Source organism: Gambusia affinis, linkage group LG24 (genome assembly GCF_019740435.1).
Source record: "Gambusia affinis linkage group LG24, SWU_Gaff_1.0, whole genome shotgun sequence".
In the NCBI taxonomy this organism is placed as follows: Eukaryota; Metazoa; Chordata; class Actinopteri; order Cyprinodontiformes; family Poeciliidae; genus Gambusia; species Gambusia affinis.
The window spans coordinates 5,421,990-5,444,844 of record NC_057891.1 but is presented as its reverse complement, the minus strand read 5'-3'; the positions used below and the strand labels follow the sequence as shown (position 1 = coordinate 5,444,844).

The following is a 22,855-nucleotide window of genomic DNA, read 5'->3' as shown; positions in this document are numbered from 1 at the left end:
ACTTTCTGTCACACAATCAGATAAAACCCCGACAAAATGCTTTGACAAAAACAAGTTAAAGGGGTGTGAATATATTTGCAAAGTGCTGTTCTGCAGTTAAAAAAATAAAACCAGCTTCATCCTTATTGTATCTTTTACTTTAGAGGCCAAGCTTATGTAATTTATGGCCAAATGGTTTGAGAACTAAAGTCATGTTTAGTAAATGTTAGCAGTTTGGCACCCTGAACGTGACAAGCGCCGCAGCCGCTAAACATTTCAGGATGTTAGCTTCGTGGTTGTGAGCATGACATTTGAATTTAGCTTGAAGCACAAGTGCAGACTTGTTTATCTCTGGACCATGATCTTTTATTTAAATATTATTGTTAGCTTAAAAAAAAAAAGAAGAAGAAGAAAAGAGAGGGGATATTCTGCCTAAATACACTACAAAAAACTTGAAAACTCTTTCAGACGTCTCCCAGTGCAGTCTGTCTTTTCTTCACAGAGGAGAAAAGGTTACAGAAGTCAGTGAAATAGGCAGCTTTTATTGTAAGAAAGCCAAGAAGGACTGTATGTGTTATCTCTCCTTTAGCTGGAGACGGTGACAGGCTGAGCAAAGCCAAAATGAGAGGAGATCCTTAGAGAGCAGACTGAAAGGTTAGATTGGCCCCAAGCAGCATGGCTGATGAAGTCCCACACAGACACACACAACCTGCCCTCGGTGCCGGTCATGCTTAAGGTGCTGCGTGTTTTTCCCCATGTAGACAGACTGTTTTACAAGCAGACAAAAACGACAGTGCCAATCAGGTCAGCGCTTTCGAAGAAATTAATATGTTAATGTTCAAATTTCATATTCATGACTTTAAAAACTGCATTAGCAGAGATGTCTGCGTGTATTATTAGATCACAAGATGGGACTCTTTAGTCAGAAATACTGTCTCCTTAAACTACAAGCCCAGAGCGAATAATTGCAATGTTTTATTGCAGCTGCTATGAATTCAAGATATTTTATGTTCTGTCTTTTCCATTTAATGTTCTTTGGAAATCTACATCCATCTATTTATTCACTGTCAGACTGCGACTATTCATTCTCACAACATTTATCACATCTTCTCATGGAGCAGATATGAAGAATAGAAGCTTAATGGGTTTAGTTTCACACTTTGTCTAGTCAGCAGGACACGTAAACCCTCTTGCTGTTCAACTGTGAGCACAATTTGGATCAAAACAGTCTCAAAGTGAAAACCTTGGCTGTATTTTGTTGCACGTAGATGTGGAGTATTTGCTTCTATTTCGTCTGTCAACATTTAGCTATAACCTCCTGCCTCAAAGCTTTGTCTCCAGACTTTTGCCTCACAATCAGCATTTGATGATTGACAATGACCAACACAACCTGGTTTAGGCCCACAAAGGAAAAGATTTATAATTATTAGTCTCTATCAGTTTTAAAACATTTATTTGACCAGTACAAAAATGTGGAGTTTGCAGATTTGCAGCAAGTCGGTGTGTTGGAACAACAGAATCAAGTTAATATTGTGTCAAATTTAAACATTTGAGCTGCGTTGACAGTACTTTAATCTAAATCACTGAACTATGTGACAGATTTTTTAATTTATTCTTTTACACTATCTAACTCATGTTTGTGCTTTTTAAGATGAGTATTTTGTTAAACAAACTGTGTTATCTTTAAGTGCAGTATTTGATCTGGATTGTGTAATTCCTGACATGAATGATGCCAAGAAGGAAATAGAAACTTTAACCAACAAGAATCACAAGAAAAATATTGTCAAACTGACAAAAACAAGAATCTTGATATGAATTTGATTAAAAATCTGACTACATCAAGCATTTCTACAAGTATAAAAGTCTGAAAGGAAAGAGAAGTTAACAGAATAGCTTTATCGTCATTATATATATATAAAAGTTACCAAAAGCAGGTAAAACTGAGCAAGATTAAAGTGACTTTTGTTACTACAATAGAAATAAATATGATTTACATGGACAGTTGAGAGCCCTGATGGCCTCTGTATAAAAACTAGTTTTTGTTCTGGTGGCTGAGGATTTCATCAACCTATAATGCTTGCCTGAAGGCATTAAAGCATACAGATGATGATCTTGCTGGGAGGACGTTTTGAGGATGATTTTGGCTCTTCTGATGCACTTGGAGTTGGCAACGTCTTCCAGAGAGGACAGAGAGCATTTGATGATCTGTGCTGTGTTTATGAGCCTCTGCAGGTCCATGTTGTCTGCCACCACTCCGAATTTATGTAAGTCTGTTTTTGTTGTGAATTGGCAGAAATTGCCTTAGATCTAGTACGCATCATTTGAGATGAGAACTTTCAGGAATCGGAAGGAGGCCACCATCACCAGATGCAGGATGGATAAAGAAAGAAAATAGAGAAAAGGTAAGGCCTGAACCTCAGTGGCGTTGCACTTATAGGAGCTTTGTGTGTTCAGGTCTGTGCATGTATGAAACTCCTCTGTGCTTGTCCTTTTTACTACTTCCGGGCATATTTATTTTACACATTCATTAGTCCAATATGTCCACTATCCCTCCTGGACACACTGGCCAACTCCTCTATATTAACTCACAGCCCACTGATCTCCCTCTCTTTCACAAACATCATTTTTGTGTTTTTTTTAACTCACCTTCATTCCTTCTCTCACCACTTCTTCATGTTACTCTCATCACACATTCTCATGTCATCTGCAAATATTTAAATAACAGAAAGTCAATTAGTTTGCTTTTATATCTCCACATAATTTTGAACACATTCTTTCTTCTGTATTTTTAGTTCAATTATTATAACTAAATACTGAGGTTGCTAAAGGTTTTCAAGTTAGAAAGTGACTGAACTGATGTCGGAAAGAATTATGAAAATGTTCTAGTAGTTACACAACAAACGCCCACAGACATCACTGTCCCTTTGGGGGGTCAAACCAAAGGGACAGTAAGGTAAGTGTGTATGTGTGTGAGGGCCAAAGATGAGAGCAGCCAAATCAAACTCTTATAGACAAAGGAGGAATTTCTAGATTTTAAAGTTGTTAAGATGTTGATCTAAAAGTCTAGCTTAACCTGGAAAACTGTACCTAATGCTGTTATTTTTATTTTTTTTTATCTTTAAAAGTTAATATTTACAATATAGAGTCATTTTGAGCATAATTATTACCTACAGCAAGTGAATGTGATGAAATAAAACACAGGATCACCAAATGAATACATTTAAAATATCCAACAGCTAAAGTGAGATGTTTCAGTTCTGACACTGGTAACCAAAATAACCATCCTAGGAGCCTTACTGCTGGAGGTGGTTTTTTTGTTTTGTTGTTTTTTTTTTTTGTTTTTTTTTTCAACCCTGAACACCAGCAGCAAGTTACAGCACATCTCTAAAAGCTGACAACAGCTGCTGCAACAAGCTACACAACTGTTTCTTTTACAAATGTCAAATCTGAAGAGTGTGAAACACCCAGAGTCTCCAGGAAATCCTTCATCTGTCTTTTATCTTAGATGACAGCCTGGCTTCTTTTGAGGTTTGTGAGCTGTTGCAATTACCATGGATTGACAAGCTGAGTGTAAACAAATTCAACACTATAAAAATAAACTGTTTTCAGTGCTAATGTACATATTGCTGAATGAACACTGAAAAGATTCTGTGTGAAAAAGTATTTGCCTCATGTATTTGCTTTTTGTCACAAAAACTGTTTGTGTTTCAGATGATCAAATGCACTTTAATTTTACACAGAAATGCTAAAAATAAAAAAAAATGTCAAATAATAATTTTCATTTATTTAAGAGAAAAGGATCTATTATCTGAAAGAGTAAACCCCCTTTAATCATGCAGTATCTGGGATTAAATATTCTCATTCAGCATTACTACCAGAATGATAAATCAAAAAGTAGAACCTGTCTGACAACAAGAAGTAGGCAACAGTGTGAAAAAAGATACAAAGATTTAGTTTTTTTTTTTAAGTTTTATTGGCTCTAGTGGCCTTTATTTGGCATCAAAGTTGGTAATGAGAGAGGAGGAAGAGCGCCATTATCCACAAATATAGAAAACAGGAAGCAGTGTTGAAACTTTCTAGTTCAGGAGAGGCTAGTTTATCAAAACAACTCCAAAAACATCACGAAAGAACCTGCAGACCATACCAAACCCAGTTAAGACTTGGCCATAACTCAACAAGTAAGAAAGAGAAAATGGGTAAAAATCAGGTGTTTTATTGCTCAAACTTTATGGAGACTAACGTTTCGACACCATCTGTGTATTTATTCATCTGAGTCACAAGTCAACACAGCAGCAGGGATGAAGACACAGATGGTGTTGAAACGTTAGTCTCCCTGAAGTTTGAGCAATAAAGCTAACAACGGGAAGCCCATTCTGCCTTTGCAGGTAAAATATTAATTGCCAGTTTTTAGCATTAGAAGAAATTACTTTTTAGACTTAGATAACTTGTCTTCTTTTACTCAGGTTTTCTTCATCTGATAACATTTCTTTGGTGACCTATACCATTTAAATGTAATAAAAAGGCAAAAACAGAATAAATCTTAATGATATTCCTTGATGTACAACATTTTGTTAGCATATTTATATAGAAGAATATCACAATAATTACTTCTACTAGTTGGTTGAAATGTTTCAGATTAAAACTAACTATTTTACCAGTCATCAGATTCACTTTTCCTCTCAGAAACTATTTGGGACCAATTTCTTCATTAGAGCAACGATGTTCAGATTGGGAACTCTGCAAAGCGCCTGCATTGATTTCATTCGCCAATTGCCAGATGGAGGCCATTTATCACCACTTTAAGCTTTCCCAAACTTCTCGACAAGACGTAATAAGACTTCGGAGCAATCTGTCGCCACCTCTCATTAGGACGCTAAAGAGAGCCCCCCCAAAGCTTAATTATTCATCTGCATTAATATCCTTTCAATTATTAGCGATAAGGTAAGTGTGTATGTGTGTGAGGGCCAAAGATCAGCCTGGCGTTACCTCTGCCTCCCTCCTGATTAATGGATGAGGGAGAGGAGCTGTTCATGTATTATTACTGCAGAGAGCCGGGACCTTGGAGAGAGATACAGACAGAGGGGGACAAAGAAAGAGAAGGAGCAAACCCAGTGAATAATAATTGCTGTTTGGTATGCATACATGTCCTCTACACATTGGTGGCATTTCAATATCGTTTATGTGCAAAATGATGGGGCCCGGCATCTAAAGGTGGAATGACTTCTTGTTTGTGAAATCTATTCAAGGCTTGTCACCTGTGGACACAAATCTATTCAAAATGACACCTGTGGTGCAAAGTTACTATAAGAAAGAAAATAAAACTGGTTAATTTACTGTTTTAAGCACGGCACTCCTCATTAAGATTTGCTTATTTATCCGCATTTTAATTGGTTGATTTAGATCTTCAGGACAGTTTGATATTAAAATCAGCATTTTAAACCAATAAAAATTATTTATTTTGTCACTTTGTTGAATTTTTTTCTACAGAGGCAGAAATGTCAGTGAATCCCCTAAGATGCCGTTTATAATATTCGATGGCCATTAGACTCACTTTTTAAATCTGCTTTGACTGTTGTAGTACGCCCTCTGGTGGTAATAAAAAAAAGTACAATATTTGTTTACATTTGAGGAAGATTTTAATCTGTTCTCTTTTTTTATTGGGCTTAATTAAATCCTAATTTAGTCCACACACATTTCTAACCAATTCTCCCTACAGACCATCATAGCCAGCATTATGACATTTGGACTGATGACAAATATAAATCCTAATTTTATGTGTACAACTGCTGAAAGCTGCACAACTGTCATTTGAGTTTGAAATATGTAAACATACTGGCAGTGATGCTGCTAGTAGACCACTAAAATACAGCGCAATAATTTTACAATGATAAGAAAAGTGGTAAATTGCAAGTAAATTATTATCTTGTTGTGCAAGCAACGTATTTTTCAAATGAAATCTTTATTAAACCAGACTGAAAGTTAAACACAAATCCAACCTGACATAGTATAGTATAATTCTCCAGCCTATATCAACACACTGTTGATCGTTTAGAATTTAAGCTGCACACTGGTCTCCATACTAACTGGTTTATATGGTAAAGTAACACAAAAGTGACATCATGAAAGTTTCTTTTAATAAATGCAACTGAAGTTTTTTTTTTTTTTAACTTACACTGCAAGATGTTTAGACTACATAAAAACTTAATAATAATACAGTTGTCAGTACACATGAAAACAGAATGTGTTCATGTTGGAGTTACAACAAGAGAAATCTGATCAATAAATATGTTGCAAGTATTGACTGATAGTAATGATTAATGCTTTGTCAGGCTAATGAGATTTTTCCTACCTATTTTTCCTTCTTAAGATAACAGGGCAAATTGTTTACAGATGCATGCATTCATGCAGCATATGTACATGCAGGATTTATGTCACATTTTTGAGCTAAAACTGGATGAGAGTTGCTTCAGCATCAAGTCAAGAGCTTGGTCTGCTTGGATAACTTGCAACAATTTTCTCTGAACAGCTGGAAAAAGAGAACAAAAATACTCTCGTTAAAATGTTTTTACAAAACATTTTATGTTTTGTTCACCTCACCATGTTATAAATATAAGACATGAATTAACATTTTCTAAATATGGCTATGAATGTAAAATAAAACAATAAATATATCTTAGGAAACAATATCTCTATCCAAGGTTATAAATTGTTCATCTATTTGATTTATTTTCCCCTTGTTTCTCTATATTTGTAATATGGTGGAAAAAACTTTATGGAGCATGCCTTTAGCCTTGTATTTCAGGGAATAAATTGTATTTAAGGTGCATTGGTCTGAACATGTTTACATATGCTTATATATTTGAGAAGCATCTTAATGTAAAGTACAAATCATGCAGTAGAAGCATTTAAGTTAAAAATGTCTAACTAAGGTGCATATGAAACTAAAATGCATGATATGAACATCGTTTTTGTTTAATTATACAAGGTGTGGAAAAAGTTAAATATTTCTCAATTAAATAGGTGTGATAAGCAGTTTAAATAAAAAGATTTCTGAAACTTATTTCTTATTCTCTTGTTAATTTAAAAAAAATTTGTTTTTTTTAGCAACTTTTCTTAAGAAGATACTTTAAATTTACTTGCAACATAACTTTAGTATAAAGTATAGTATAAAGCTCTGAAGTGAAATGCTGGTTTTTAAAAAATACAAACACCTATCTCCACTCAGACACTAGGTGGTGCTAAAGTTACACAAATGCTCTTCAATTTTACTCTAACGTGATATTTTACATTTTCAGTTAACAAATATCCTGATACCCTTTTTTATCGAATAGAGGAAAATCCTTAAACTGATGGTGACTAAATATAATGTTTTCTGTTCCTAATGTTAAACTTCTGAATTAATGAAATGTGTGTTTTTGTCACAGACGCCATTTTTTTTTTCACTCCACTATGTATTGGGTTAAATAAGATATTCTTCTTACTCTGAGCTGGAGAATAATTGATAATATTGACAGAAAGTATTTTCTGTCACTTCTAAATTGTAAAGATGTTCAAATTTCAGGTATAAATCACTACATAATGAATTATTTTAAAAAATAGAGTAGTATGTAAATATATGATTGTTGAACTTCTGAATGAAAAGAACAGGAAGTGCTTTTATTCTGATATCTTCAACCAGAAGTTTCTTTGTGACATCACAGCAAGCTTCACAGAGAAAAAAATCTGAGGTGTACATTATTATTTTTGCTACTCGAGTCAGAGTGTGAAATTTGAATCGCTGGTTCACATAGAAGAAGATGATCAGATGAAACCAAAATGTGACATTTTGGCAATAATGTATTTTAATTACATGCCACGTCACTGCCACCTCTGTAAAAACACGGTATAGCACATAATGACACAACAATAATATTTTATGTACTTTCTAGGCAACATATATTGCAGTAATTTTAGCCCTTTTTATTTATTCATTCATTTATTGCTTAGGCTACACACAAAAATAAAAGTTACTGTTTGTTAATCAATTATCCTTTTTTAATTCCTTTTCTTTTTATAAGAATTTTAAATACAAGAGGATTAATAAGTAGAAATACTTAGAAAAGGATGTTTTAATGCACATTTACTGTCTCCTACTGTTCAGATCAGGAAACAACTTTATACAGGTCGCAGCTGTTGTCCACTAGGTGGCAGCACAAGCACACGGCTAACATCTGAAGCCGTTTCACAAATTCCCACTAAGATATCTCGCCTACATGTGTCATCTGGAGCAATTTGTAAAGTCTTAGTTCGTTTGAAGATTGAGTCCAAGCAACTTAAGACAAAAAAAGGTAATAAAAATGACAGTGTAACGATATAACACAGAGCACAACACGATGCAAGGTGATCATGAAACAGTGCAAGGTGATCATGAAACAGTAAGAGAAAAGAAATACGCGTAAATTATAGGTGTAAGAGTGTAATTTATCATTTAAATATCTAAAGACAATAAATGCTTTCCATGCATAATTAATTACAGAGGATTTTTTTTTGTTGATAAGAATTATTTTGCCTTACTAGTGTGCTTGAATTTGCGCCTTTTTATAGAGCTGACGGTTTTGTTTGTTTTAATTAATATGCTGTTTATGTATGAAGAAATGAGAAAAATGTTAGTCCGAATGTGATTATTCGAAAATATTAGACGTGAAATTTGAAATCAACACAATGGAGAAGCGAAGACTTAATATATTTATTTAACTTTTGAAGAACTGTCAGATCTAAGAGACAGCACCCAACAATACTTTTCTTTTTGTCGAAGCCTGCTTGTGTAAAAACTAAATCTGCTTTGCTATGCAAATAAAAATTTGCTTATATTATTATTCTAATGTATGTTTTTGAATTAAAAACTTAATTTTGAAGCGGAAAACGCAGTCCTGTGTAGCTGTTCAGCTTCTTTACAACCAGAGGTACATGGTGTGTGTAGCTGTGTGTGAGAGAGAGAGTGTGTACTGAAGCACCTCGACTTTATGGGCTACTCAATAAAAGCGCGGCTGCGATCCGTCAGTGCATTTATCATCCTATTACGGCGACAAATCCGGCTCCCAGTACATGAAAGGTAAAATGAATCACCAACGTTAAGCCGTCAATAAAGTCATTTCTGTAAATGGTGTCTCTGAGGGCCCCCGCTATTATTCAACAAGCTTTATCAGCACCTTGGAAATTACGTGGCTTGTAGCGCGGCCCCTGCTTCACTTTGATTAAGGGCCCTGCCAGGCGGCGGTGACAGCGCTTGTGACTCGGGTTTTATTCAGGCCGCTCCCCGTGATGAGCACCGAGCGGACCGGGCGGAGGGAGGACTAATTAAAAGCTATAAATTATCTTCAGTGGCCCCACTCATGCAGGCCCCTCTTTGCGGCGCCAGATAAGAGCAGACTGAGAGCTCATTTAGTCACAAAGGCGCTGCGGCTAAAACAGCACATTGATACTGTCCTAATTGGAATTTAATTAAGTAGCCAGAGCTTCCCAGTCCGGCCTGTGGGATGAAGATTTCACCGCGCCACTGTTAACCATCAACACGTCCCCACTTTCCTCCTGTCGCCATTATGATTAGAAATATTATCATTATTACTTGAAATCACTAATTGCAGAGCTTGATAGCCATTTTATTAATATGAAAGAGATTTAACTACATTTCAGGCCACGCTGCAAGTCGCGCTTGCAGTTTCACTTTGTGTACACGTCATAAAGCACACTGTAAACGGCTTCGCCCACTTCGCATCCACGCCATTTCGTACTTCCCTACTTCCATTTCGTACTCGAGAGCGTTTTCTTATACCAAGTATGCCTTTTCTAGCTTGGATTTCTCTTCCGACGTACAAAACTGTTAAAAGAGAAGAGCAAAAACAGCGCTATGACAGGCTGCTCAGTAGGAGACCTGAGAGATGTCATAACCCCAGTTGTGCTGAAGGAAACGTGTTATAATTGGAAAATGTGAGCAGCCCGGTTAAAAATACAACGTTATGATTCACAAAATAGACAAACACATATACCACCAGTGTAGTGGGAGATGAACTTGCATTTTGCTTAGTTGTTTCTGATGCAGCTGGATTATAAACAAACCATTTCATAACTATACACTACTGCGTATGTTTTTTAGCACTTTCATTTTTTAAGGCAATCATAAAAATACTCAAATTTCGCGTGTAAGTTGATTTTTTTGTTTATTATTTTCTGATATCTTTCCTTGCACTGTGTTTTGTATTTCCAGGTGTTTGTTCTGAATGACCAGCTGAATCTTAGGACCACTGGTCAACACCATAAGCCTATTTGCTTATCAGTAAAGTATAGGTAAAATATGATAAAAATGTTTTTCTTAATCTATGCGCATTTTGCAAATTAATAACAGACGCCTCCATTTCACAACTGCTTATTAAGTTTTGATCGTTTAGTACCTTGAAAGCACAATAGAGTAGAAATGGGGCAAAATGACAAAGTGTAGTAAACATTCGGTTTTAGTTTTGTAAATATTCATTCTAAAAAAAAATTTGTTGGGTTTTTGATGGCTTAATTTGTAAAGAATAAAAAAAAAAAAATTAAAAATAACATGGCAGAATAAATTTAGAATTTTTCTTTTGTATATTTTTACACCCTAAACAAATTTCTCTCCTATTTCGTACTAAAATCCTAAAGTTTATTTGCGCATTTAGACATTTGTAACTTGTAGCCCAAATTAGCCAAACTTTGAAATAGCTAAATTTAACAAATGCAGGTAACTCCTTGGTCAGCATACATACGTCTAACTTTTAAAAAAAAAATAACACCCAGGACTCAAATATTAATAATAAATATAATATGGATCATGTGAAGCTCAAAAAGCCCGTGGTTGTTGGAATCAAAGCTAAAAGCTGCTTTTGTCTCTTTGTTCCATTTATTATGGTGGCTGCTTCGCTCTTGTTTTTGTTTTGCTGTGTACATGTACATGCACGTGCTCTTCTCCAATATCGATCACCTCGGCGATGCAGGCGCGCGCGTGCCAGCTTCATGAAGCGTTCGGATCCCTGATTGGTCGTCGTAAGCCGTGACAGGGACGATCGGAGCATCTGATTGGTATTTTGCACGTGTGTGCGCGCACTGGTGTAACGCGGCGGAGTAGCACACGGGGGTTTGGACAGGGGGGGATCTGATTTTAGGAGAGTTTGAAGAGCGAATACAGACAGAGATATTATGCTGCACCGTGGAGAGGCACAGGCACTGGTTGTTGTGGAGCTGATGGTTATGCCAAGCTTCGGGAGGTTATTAGGAGACATGCTGCCGCTGTAGTTGATGTTATAATAGAAACCAGGCGTTTGCTCTATGAGAGAGGCTTGTTTTTTGTATTGAACTGGATACCGAAGTGAGGAGGGAGAGCGAGCAACAAGTGGAATCTGGTGTGGAGAGGCTGAGATTTCTCACCATCACCAGCTGTTATGGAAGAGCACAAGGAGCCCAGCAGCGGCAGGGACTCGACCGAGGACGAGAGCATGTCCCTGTCGCCGAACCTCCCATCCCCTGCCATGATCCTACCCCATCCGGCCGCGCAGCAGGCCCACAGAACCACGAACTTTTTCATCGACAACATCCTCCGGCCGGACTTCGGCTGCAGGAAGGAGCCGAGCTACCGCGAGCGCAGCCAGACGCCGGGCAGGGAGAACGTGAACCCGCTGGGAGCGAGGCCGCCGCACGCCGGCAGCCTCTGCTTGGACTCCAACTGCAGTAGCGACAGCGCCTCCTCCTCGCCCTCCTCGTCCTCCTCCACGTCCTCGTCGCCCGCGTCCAAGCAAAGCTCGTCGAAGCCCGGCGAGGCGGCCAGCAACGGGGCAGGCAGATACGCGGACAGTCCGTCGTCGATTATGGTTATGAGCGGCAGCAATGGAGGCTCTCCAGCAGGAATGAAGGAGAGCCAGCCGCTGATGTGGCCCGCCTGGGTTTACTGTACGCGCTACTCGGACCGGCCCTCATCTGGTAAGGCGCTAGTAGTCCCCGAAATACACCGAGCAGGGTGTCTCCTCTTCTCTACACCAGGATTAAATTAACTCACCTCAGAGCTGCAAACATGTTTACGAAAGAAAAATAACTTTCTCTTTTTTTTGTTATTATTATTGTTATTGCTTTATTAAAAAGTAAAGCAACTTTTGCCTGTTTATAAAGCTAGTATCAACGCTGCTGAACGTTAAAACGAATAGGATTATGCAATAACTTAATCATATTAAATCAGTCTTAAAGAGAAGAAGAAAAGCCACTAATTTAACCCCAAATTAAAAGATTAAATTTATTTTTACATTCGTTTCATTCGCCTTTGTTTACCCTGCTCCAGTATCTGAATGCTTGAAAGTTTAATTAAATGTATGATTAAAAAATTAAAAAATAAAAACCACGTCATATAGAATAAAACAAATCTGCCATATTATAAATAAATTATGCTGGAGATTAACTAAATATTAGACTATCTATGTTAATGAGTACAGTATAACGAGAGCTATTCTACGACGGGTCTTTCCGTTTATTAACAGATTTTTAACAAATGTGTTTACAATATATACTTTTTAATGCACTACAATCCTGCAACGACATACCTGTCTGCAGCATTTTGGTCTGATTTTGGTTTAATTGAATAAAAAGGGAACACTATACTGAAAAGAGTCAGTATAGTAACACCGTCTTTGTTTTAGCTTGCAGAAGAAAAAAAAACATTACTTAAGTTGGCTAAAAATAATGTGCTTTTACATTTTAGTATATATTATGAGGGTTTCGAGGCGATCTTTATTGTCATTTTTTAAATAAAATACCATAAATACAAGCCGCTGTGGACTTTATCACATCGCGACCCAATGCGTATAATCGGGAAAGACAAAAACGTAAAGCTTAAGTAAAAGTTATATTATGTATGCTGTTGCAATTTAAAAAAAAATTATAACGTTTGAGGCTTCAAAGCATCTTTTTTCTGGTGTACAGATGTTGTAATTAGAGGAGGCCTCGCCATACAAATTGACTTTCCCCATTGTGCAGGCTAAATACCATCAGAGGTTCGCCTTTATGGTTTAAATGGGTATTCGTGTGTCTTACAAGGCTTGTGCCTCGTATTATACAATACATTTCTCATGTTTAACAGCACGGCTCTCAAATATTAGCTGATATTTTAATGCAGACAGCCTCCCAGTGTGGCCATGCCTCAGATACAGGCTAATTTACTTCTATCTTTTCCTGCTTACGTGAGTCTGCTGCTATTGTTTATATGTTTATATAGGACGTTTGAAGGAAAAACTGAGTCAAAACCGATTGACTTCGCTGCAACTGATGCTGAGCGGCGTGTCTCTTAAAGCCGAGGTGTGTCATTGTTGTATGTAGGTCTTTTTATACAATTAGCACGTATTTACAGCATCCACATGGACATGTTATATTGTTTTTGTTTGCTTGTTTTTTAATGTTTTTTTTACTAGTACCTGCTTGTTTATTTGAGTGTTTGTCCTAGGATACATAGCCGCGCTTGCTCTAATCTGATTGGCTCATTTCTCTCCTTTATTCACTCGTTACTGTAGCTGTTATTAATTAATAATTCGTATCAGCATATGCATGACCTAATAGCCTTAAAGGGCCGCAAGCATTTACTCTGGCGCAAGATAATATGTCGCTAGGGTTTAAAAATTTTTTTTTACCAAGATTAAGGCCTAAATACAAAATTACAAGTAAAATTCTTACTTTTTTAAACTGTGACTGGAAAATTAAAAAGCCCGCTCGGTACTTGTTAAATTAATTTTCTTTCTTTTTTCATATTTTTGTGATCTGCCTCTGTTTGCAGATAACTTCTGCCCGTGTTTATTTGTATTTATTATCTTTAACAATACAGCTCGTATCAGCGTTCACTTTAATGCAAATTGCTATTCAGGAGGCTAATTTAGCTTCATCTATTCTAGTTCTCGATACTGTGGTATTGTAGACATGGTGGCGTTTGAGAGAAAACTGGAGTCAAAATCCACTTACTTCGTTTCATTCGAGGCTGGCCGGCGAGTTCCTCGCTGTTTTAAGAGATGACGTGTGTCCGTAATGTAACTCACCACCTATTTATACTTTCACACGTATTTTCAGCGTTTATGTATATATATAAAAAAAACGTTTTTTTTTACGAGCCAAGCCGCATGGTAGCTGGGTTTTTTTTTGTTTGTTTGTTTTTTGTGGAGGTTCTCCCCAGAATTACCACGAATTGAGGTATAGGTGTGCGTAATCTCATTGGCTCATTTCTATCCCCTGTTTATATTTAACGCACCTGTTATTAATCCTTAATTAGTATCTTTTCATGGATGGCCTTATAGTCTTAAAGGGGAATGCACTTTTATTCTGCCACAAGATAACAGGAGTATTTAAAACAGATTTAGCTTAAATATAATTTCATTGAATTATCTTCAGAATATTTTAAACTGCAATTATTTTTAGTTGAGTAAAAAAGGTAATCAGTATTGTTTTTAAATATTTTATGTCGACTAAAACACCAGAAGGTTCATGTGTATCATTGTGTTTCTGCTGATACACAATGATTTTTTTCATCTTTACCAGCGCGGGTCACATATATCAGCCTCTATTTTAATGCACATTGTTATCCGGAGTCCCAGTTTAGCCATATCTATTCCTGTTTGAGTGTCAGTATTGTTACTGTTTATGCGTGGACGTTTCAGAGAAAACTGAAGTCAAATCCGAATTTATTTCTCTTCATTTTCAGCTGGGCAGCGGGTTCCTCCAGTTACAGTCTGCGTACATTTCCACATAAAACTTTGACATTGTTTTTACGACCCAAAACCCATTTCTGATGTGTGTTTTGTTGTTTATAAATTTAGAAAAAAATCTAAGCTCCTAAATTAAAAAAAAAGAAAGAAAGAAACCAGATATTCTTTACAATGAATATTTTTTCATCCCTTACGGAGACAGAACGTAGCAATAAAAACGTGTTTTAAAATAAATAAATAAATAAATAAAAACGAATAAATAAATAAATGAAGAAAACATAACTGATGACTCAGACACCTCCAACGTGTTTGGTACAAATTAAAATTCAAGGAATGATTCAGCAACGTGCTATTTATTGTAACAACGTTGCTGAAAGCGACAGCAGTGAAATGTTACAACCTGCCATAGGCGGGGCAAGTTGTAACAGATTTAGTTGCAAAGCGTCCTAAGATACTGTATCTGAATGTAATTCATTCAATACAAATACAAACGATGACTGGATGCTGTTTTGGGCTTTTAATTATTTATCAAGCCTGGACAGTGCAGGAGGTGGGTAGACACAATATGTATGGATCCATTGCTTTTCATCTGTGATGCCATAATTGAACATTTTCAAACAAATTTTCCAAAACTCATTCGATTTAGCTTATTTTCATTCATTTTCACCCATTTTTATCTACACTGATTAATACCTCCTCCATTTTTTATTCAAATTCTCTATTATATTATTTTATTTACTTCATACTGTTTATACTCTAAGCTATAAGGTATATATACTATTTATATATACATATATATACTTTTACAGGATTCGGAGAGTCAAACATGCAGCTCAGCATTTTTAAACTCTGTACATCAAATATAAAGATACTAAATAAATAAATAAATAAATACATAAATACTTGTGCAAATGTGTACCTTAAGAAAATTGCAAATGGTGGAAATTTTAAACTTGTTCTCCAAATGACTGGAAGTGCACACCGCTCTGTGATACATTGAACTTTCCAAATAAAAGCACAATGTTGCGCAACAGAACTGGAACACAACAAATAGCACTATTCACAGCAGTTTATACCACATTTTATTAAGTAAGTATATAAAACAACTTACATTCAGATGTGGGTAGTGTATTAGTAGTGCAGTATTGACGACCAGGTCTGGATTTGGAGGAAGTTGTCCTCTGGGCTAGAACCAGTTTGGTGGCCTGCTCATCATGTTTTTATTTTATTTTTTTTATGCATTCACGTCAGTTCAGTTATATGCAGCTTAACTGTAATATTATTAGGCCTTGTCCCTTTTTAAAAATTAACAAAAGAAAAAAAATATAGAATATAGAACAATTTCTTCATTTGTCTATATCTACTGAAAAACAGATCCATTGTAAAAACTACGGAGGTCAGAAGCTGAGACAAAAACAAAGAAGGTGTGGAGAGCTTTTTTAGTGGTTGCTGTTTCACATAGTGGAGTGGAAGGGAATTACCACACCGTTTTCATGTTGCTTCATTTAAAAAACAAGTCAAACGAGCCCACACAGTGCCGGACTCAAACCACACTGACACTTTACTACACATTAGTTTCATATTAATTATACTGTTGCATCAAACTACAAGACATGGTAAGCAGGGGCTTCCCTAGAAAGTTTTTGTAAGGGCTACTGACATGGAGCAAACAGCATTTCCGGAGCTTAGAAGTAGGATCAGACGACAAATAACACATCTGTTTTTAAAATTAATATTTTTAGCTACACATGTATAAAAGTAAGACATTTTGATAACTTTGTATGGTAATTTAGGCCCTGTGTCAGCTGCACCTATCCATGTGATGTTGGTATGAAAAGAGGGCGGGGCCGTGTGTGGGTGATACTCAAATAGTGGCACAAGAAAGAACAGAAAATATTAACATGGAACAAAGTAAATACTGCTATAACTTAAAGGAGCCAGTTTGCATTTTCAATTTATATCACCAATGCAGGTGAAAAATTGTTGCCAGTTATTTTAACAGTAAACTATTTACAGTGGAATTTCTCTCTCTCTTTATCAGCTAAAATACTATTAGAAAAAATAACTCCTTTTCACTAGAATACCTTAAACAGAGGCACAATCAGCAGATAATTAAGGCTGTGGTGTCCAGCCGTAGAATAAATATTTTTATTCCCCTTGTTGTTTCCACGCCAGGCCCAAGGACACGGAAACTGAAGAAGAAGAAGAACAGCAAGGAGGACAAGCGGCCCAGGACGGCGTTCACGGCTGAGCAGCTGCAGAGACTCAAAACCGAGTTCCAGGCCAACCGGTACATAACGGAGCAGAGGAGACAGTCCCTCGCCCAGGAACTGAACCTGAACGAGTCCCAGATCAAAATCTGGTTCCAGAACAAGAGGGCCAAGATTAAAAAGGCCAGCGGCTACAAGAACGGCCTAGCGCTGCAGCTTATGGCGCAGGGACTGTACAACCACTCAACGACCACCGTGCAGGAGGAGAAGGAGGAGAGCGAGTGAGCGCCCCCCGCCCCCGCCGGACACTTCCCTACTCAGGGGCTGGCTGACTCTGGACTCATGGAGATAAAGAAAAAAACTGAACTGGAAATGGGGGGGTATCGCTATTTAAAAACACAGATTTCTGTTTATGGTAACAGTATATGGACATAATTATATAAAAAAAAAAAAATTGAACGACCGTTATTAAAATTTATATAGCCACACAGTTATCATGTTGTATACATTACTGCATATTGGATTCCAGGCTCATTTTCAATCCACCTTTTATTATTTTTTTTTATTTTAATTTTTAATTTTTAGGGATGTTTGACTTTCTAGGTTGTCGTGCTCTCCTCGTCCTTCATGTCTGCGCCATATTTTCCTTCAACAAACCAGTCCGCCGGACTCAGCCAAGCCAAAGATTTTTACTATGTTCACATGTAGTCTGAAATAAAACAGAAAAAAAGAGCAAGATATAATGGACTAATTTAGCATTTTTTATTATTGCTTTACTTTTAATTATATTTGATGTCATAAAAACATTTTTTCCTAATTTTCTCCAACTACAATCTAAACTTTAACCTCTGCTATTATTTAACAACAACCAATTTCATTAGGATTGATACCTAACACACACACACCGTTGAGGCACAGTTCCTGTTTCCCTGCCTGCCTGGATACCATTTCACCCATTAAACTATTCTGGTCATTTACAAGTTTTCCCATTGCTGCTGCTGCTGCATTTTCACTCCTTGCTGAGCTTTGACCTGCTTGGTGTTCACCACAGAGGCTTTGTTCTTGTCATCGTTGGAGTGAAATATTTATCTGTGTGATACGCTGCTTTTCTTTTTTTTTTTTGGTTCTCGCTTGTTTGGGCCTGCATGAACCCCTCAGGTAGAGGCTGGCTGTGAACATGGAGTGTGTGTGTGAGTGGGTGTGCGTGAGTGTGTTTCTAGGCGCCGCACTCTGGAGGGTATTGGTATCAGACAAACTTAACTCCTCAAATAAGAAAACATCCAAATGAGACAGAAAAAGACTTCGTCTCCTGTCCGAACATCTAAATATGGTTTAAACCTGATTTTAAACTTATTTGTTCAGGTAAAATTTGAACAAAGACGATGTATGAGCTCCAAAGTCACATTGAATCAATGACGGGCCATGCTCAAAGTGCTGCATGAATGAGTAGAGCGTCTGGAGAAAAGGTTGTGAGAATGCATAGATGTCGATGTAATTAAGACTCATTAAGAATTACTGATGTAATTAAAAGAAAAGTTAGGGCTTCTCAAATAAAAACTAGGTGACCGTTTATAGAATATATAAAAAATAACATAAACACAAGAGCTACTAATTTATTTGCCTTCTGTTTTGAATCTTGTAACATGTTATTATTTTGGGCATTTTTGTTCTGACTAAATTTAGTCAGAACAAAAACTTAAAGAAAATCTACATTTCAACATGGCTAGCTTATTATGTACATTAAAACTTGCTTAATTCTTTGTGGCATAGACTCCACAAGGCATCAAAAACATCTCTTGGAGTGTTTGGTTCGTTTTATAATAATAGCATCATGTAGGTGCTGTGAATTTGTCAGCTACAGTATGGTGGATCCATGTTTTTATGTTGTTTATGCCAAAGTCTGACTACCATGTGAAAACAACAAAGCAGTCGTCATTTTCCCCAACCTTTCATTGTCCAATTTTGGTATGGCTTTCTGAATCACCGCCTCAGTTTCCTGTTCTTAGTGTGGTCGTCTGCAGCTGTAGCTCATCTGCTTTAAGGTTTAACCAGTTGTCCGTTCAGAGATTGGCATCCCACATTCCTTGGTTTATAAAATCTTTCAACGACTGTCACATTTCTATTCTCTCAAGCAGTCATCAAAGAAGTCGTTTTCATTCACAGAGCTGGATGTTTTCTCTTTTTGGACCATCCTCTATAAATCTGAGCAATATACAGAATTAGCAGTTTCTGAAATACTCAGCTGGTCTAGTTTTCTGTTATATGGTAGAAAAAGTAGGTGTCCCATTCTCTTGGGTGATGTGTTAATGTTTTAGAGGACTTTGTTGTGACCAAAAATAGATTTAATGAGATGTCTGAGATAAAAAGGCCATAAAAAATTGTCCAGGGTTTGGAGAAAATGTGGGATTATGTCAAAATTGTATGCGCTTCATTCAAAAACAACCCAAAAAGGAGGAAAAACAGACCTCACCAACCCCCATGTGGTTGAGGAATGTGTCATTAGTCTCATTCTGACATAAATTGGACAAAAGTTGTTTTTTCTATGACAGGAAAACTGGGTGATCATGAAGATTAGCTTCCCCAATTTTAACAGGAAAAACTACCTTCTTATTCTGCACAATTCTTTCTAAAATGAAGAGAAAAATGCAGCGTAGCCTAAGACTGTTGATCAAATGATACCAAAAATGACCCAAAAATAAAAGATGCCATTTTGAGTTTTTTTAGTTTATCAATATCAGGCTGACTGCAGCATCACTGCCAGCACATTCCAATCATTTCTGCTTGTCGCATACTTGTAATTCAACTGATCTCAGTTCAGTTTTATTTAATTAAGTGCTAACGAGGCAGTGAGGGTCTGCAGCGGAGGAGTTCACGGCCTCTGCGTTTCAGGATTTTTTTTTATTGTTATTTGTGTTCTGATCTTCCTCACAGAGCCGAGGGTTAACGAGCGTAGGCTGTTGAGGGTGGCTGTAATTGATTTCAGGGACGGGCTAAATGGTGCACAGGCAGGTTCAATCCTGTGATTTTAAGAAATTATCTGCAAATCCGTTTATTATTTTTGCCTTCCATTCACGTTAAGGAACTAAGAAACCAACAGACATTATAACAGCTTAACAAAAACATATTTGCTGGTGACAGATTTATTGTTTTGGTTTCATTCATTCTTTGTTTCCAGAAACCAGCAGTGGATGTTTCTACATGCGCCCACATTTGATGCTTATATTTTAGCCTTTAATAAGCTTCAGCGTGCCTGCAGCACATGGAAACCTCCAGGGGTCCATGAAGGACTTAGGCCTAATTTGATATCACTGTTCAGCGATATATTTGAATATTCATAGGACTTAATTTTACTTGGACACGACCTAATTCATTCTTTATTGATTATGCATAACAAAGCATTATCTTATGAGTAATACTCGAAATTTTTGTGCAAGGAGAAAGAAGATCTAATGTAATGCACTCTAGGAATTAAAGGAAAGGAGATTATGTTTAGAAAACACACACACATCCCTAATGTGATTCTGAATGCAGCCTCTGCGGCCATCTGGCCTGCATGTGTGAACAGAGGTGGCGAGAGCGCCTCGCTCTTCACGGTCAGCTAACCCTGTAGCTCTAATATTATCATGATAGTCCCATTCCCCCGCTGTGAATGCGGAAGAGGCTCTTATGACAGTGTATTTAAAATTCATACAATTATGAAACAGCGGGAGGATTTCTCTGCCTCCGCCGCCCTCCCTCCCATCTTGTCACCGAGGAAGCCGAGGGTTTATCTGTAAAACAAAGAAAAGCCAGGGATCGTTTGCATAGTTAGCATAGTCTGCCTCGCAGGCACAATATGGATTTAATTTATATGCAAATGAAAGCAATAAAAAGGGAGAATACACACTGGAAATCTCGGCTGTTTAATAGGGAGGAAGAGTTGGATTTGACGCAGGTAGCACACAGCCACAGAATGAGGCATGAAGAGCCTGAACTGAGAACAACACAGTTATATAACAAGCAGAAAACAGCAGCAAGAGACGGGGGCACAATTGAATAAGATTTACAAGGAAATTATATGAATCAAGAACAAGATCAAGGAGCCTGGACATAGAAACGTTTGGGGGATCTCTGATTTGTGACGTATAATTTTAGATCTTTTATAATGCATTCTGGAAATAGCAAAGAAACATCTCTAAAAAAATATGCGTTTCAGATTTTAAAAGTGTTTCCTTGCATATTTAAACAACTTAGGCACGGCACACAAATACTTAACACATTAAATCAAAATGAAAACATCTAAAACCTAAATTCAGGAATATCTTCAGGAATATCTACTATGGGACCACACAAAAACTGTGGCTCCTGTTGGAGCTGCAGAGTCAGAGAGAAACACACAATAAAATACTCAAGGATGCATGAGAAGGACGGCAGACACACACACCCACACACACACACTAGGACAAAGCCATTTAAAAGAGCTTCTTAGATCACCACCCTGAGACGATGGAGGTGCAATGTTGAGGTTTTGGAGCAATTCGTTCCAAGCTGTACAAGTAAAGGGAAACAAAGAAAGAAACCCTTCATGTGTGTCCTTCCTCACCTTTTTTTCTAAATAACTGTAAAAGCTGAACCGTTTTCCATCTAAATCATGAATACAAACACCACAGACAGAAAAAAGAAAATTCTTTTTTTTTTAAATGTATTTCTTCAGACTTTATGAATGAGATTTGAACGTGTTTTATTTAAAATTAGTATAATATGAGTATGCCGGGAACATTGGTGTGATTTAAAATGTTCAAATTAAGAAAAAAAAAAGTGTGCATACAGCAATCAAAACAAAGAATAAAATTATATGCAACAAAATAATACGTTGTAAATTACAGACTATGATGTACATACTTTAAGTTTTAAAGGCGTCTGAGGTGGAAGTAAAAGAAAATACAAAACACAAATCAGTAGAAAAAGAAGCATGTTGAGAAAATAAATAATCTATTTCAGTATTCAAATGATCATAGCAAATAAATCTGAAATGATTACTTTTTAGCACAATTTGTAAAATATATTTGAAAGCATTGTTTCAATACCGAATGCAACAAATTTACATAGCATTTCTAGCTAGTCAGAAGAACATCTGACACTGCTGGAGCTAACACAATAGCATTACCTTTAACAAAGCAAAGTAGGATTTTATTTTTAATTCTGAAATTAAAAATGTTTGTCAATATGTTAGAAATTTCTGATAACAATAAGGCATACATTATTCTGGAGTTCATCAGTAATTTTTATTTTAAACTAAAGCTAAATGTGTTTTTTTTGGCTTGTTCTGGTTTCTTGTTCTTGTTTCTGTTAGCATGCTTGATCATAAAAATCATCAAATTTTTATTAATGTAGATCAGGCTTTTACAGCCTGAGACATTAGCATAGAAAAGGCAGGGAAATCGTTTGAAAACACAAAACTCATGCTGTCAGAAATACTACCAGCATGGACTGTCAAGAGGTCGAAAACAGTTGCAGTGTTTAAGAGGACAGGCATTTGAGGACACTCTGCGTACAAAGACACAGCAAGAATGATTTTCAGCTTGAGCCTCATTTTGTGAGGGTGCTTTTTTTTTTTTTTTTTTTTTTTGCTTCAGGAGTACACAGATCGCTTCTCACCACGGGGGAAATTTACTCTTGGCTTATTGTGGCCTGTCAACGGCACCACACTATCTCGGAGCGACACACACAAACGGACAAAGGTGGCATTGAGAGGGAACCTCCCACAATGCAGCTGAGCGTCCAGGGGGCCTCTCTGCTCCAACAGCCGTGATCTCACCGCACTAAATCCAGATTACATGGGGGATATACACAGCGCCACTTGTTTACACTGCCCGTCAGGGGGTGATTTGAGCAGAAGCCGGGGGCATTGGCCATTGATGACACTGTACGTAATGCAACCAGTCTATGTCAAAGTTA

At 36.9% G+C, this 22,855-nt stretch overlaps 1 protein-coding gene across 2 annotated transcripts; it reads left to right on the top strand.

The window, feature by feature from the left end:
- Positions 1-11,103: 11,103 nt before the first annotated feature.
- LOC122827259 (homeobox protein engrailed-1-B-like) lies at positions 11,104-19,089 on the top strand. Of its 2 annotated transcripts, none has more exons than XM_044110009.1 (2): positions 11,104-11,955; positions 16,884-19,089. In XM_044110009.1, exons 1-2 carry the CDS (start codon positions 11,421-11,423, stop codon positions 17,201-17,203), a joined length of 855 nt encoding a protein of 284 aa, XP_043965944.1. In that variant the 5' UTR covers positions 11,104-11,420; the 3' UTR covers positions 17,204-19,089. The 2 variants fall into 2 exon arrangements, with proteins under 2 accessions (XP_043965944.1, XP_043965943.1); XM_044110008.1 differs by having other exon boundaries at positions 11,150-11,955; positions 16,872-19,089.
- The last annotated feature ends 3,766 nt before the right edge of the window (positions 19,090-22,855 follow it).

Coding starts and splice junctions, on each gene's coding strand:
- LOC122827259 (XM_044110008.1), top strand. CDS start 11,421: ATGGAAGAGCACAAGGAGCCCAGCAGCGGCAGGGACTCGACCGAGGAC. Junction 11,956..16,871: donor CTCGGACCGGCCCTCATCTG/GTAAGGCGCTAG, acceptor TTCCCCTTGTTG/TTTCCACGCCAGGCCCAAGG.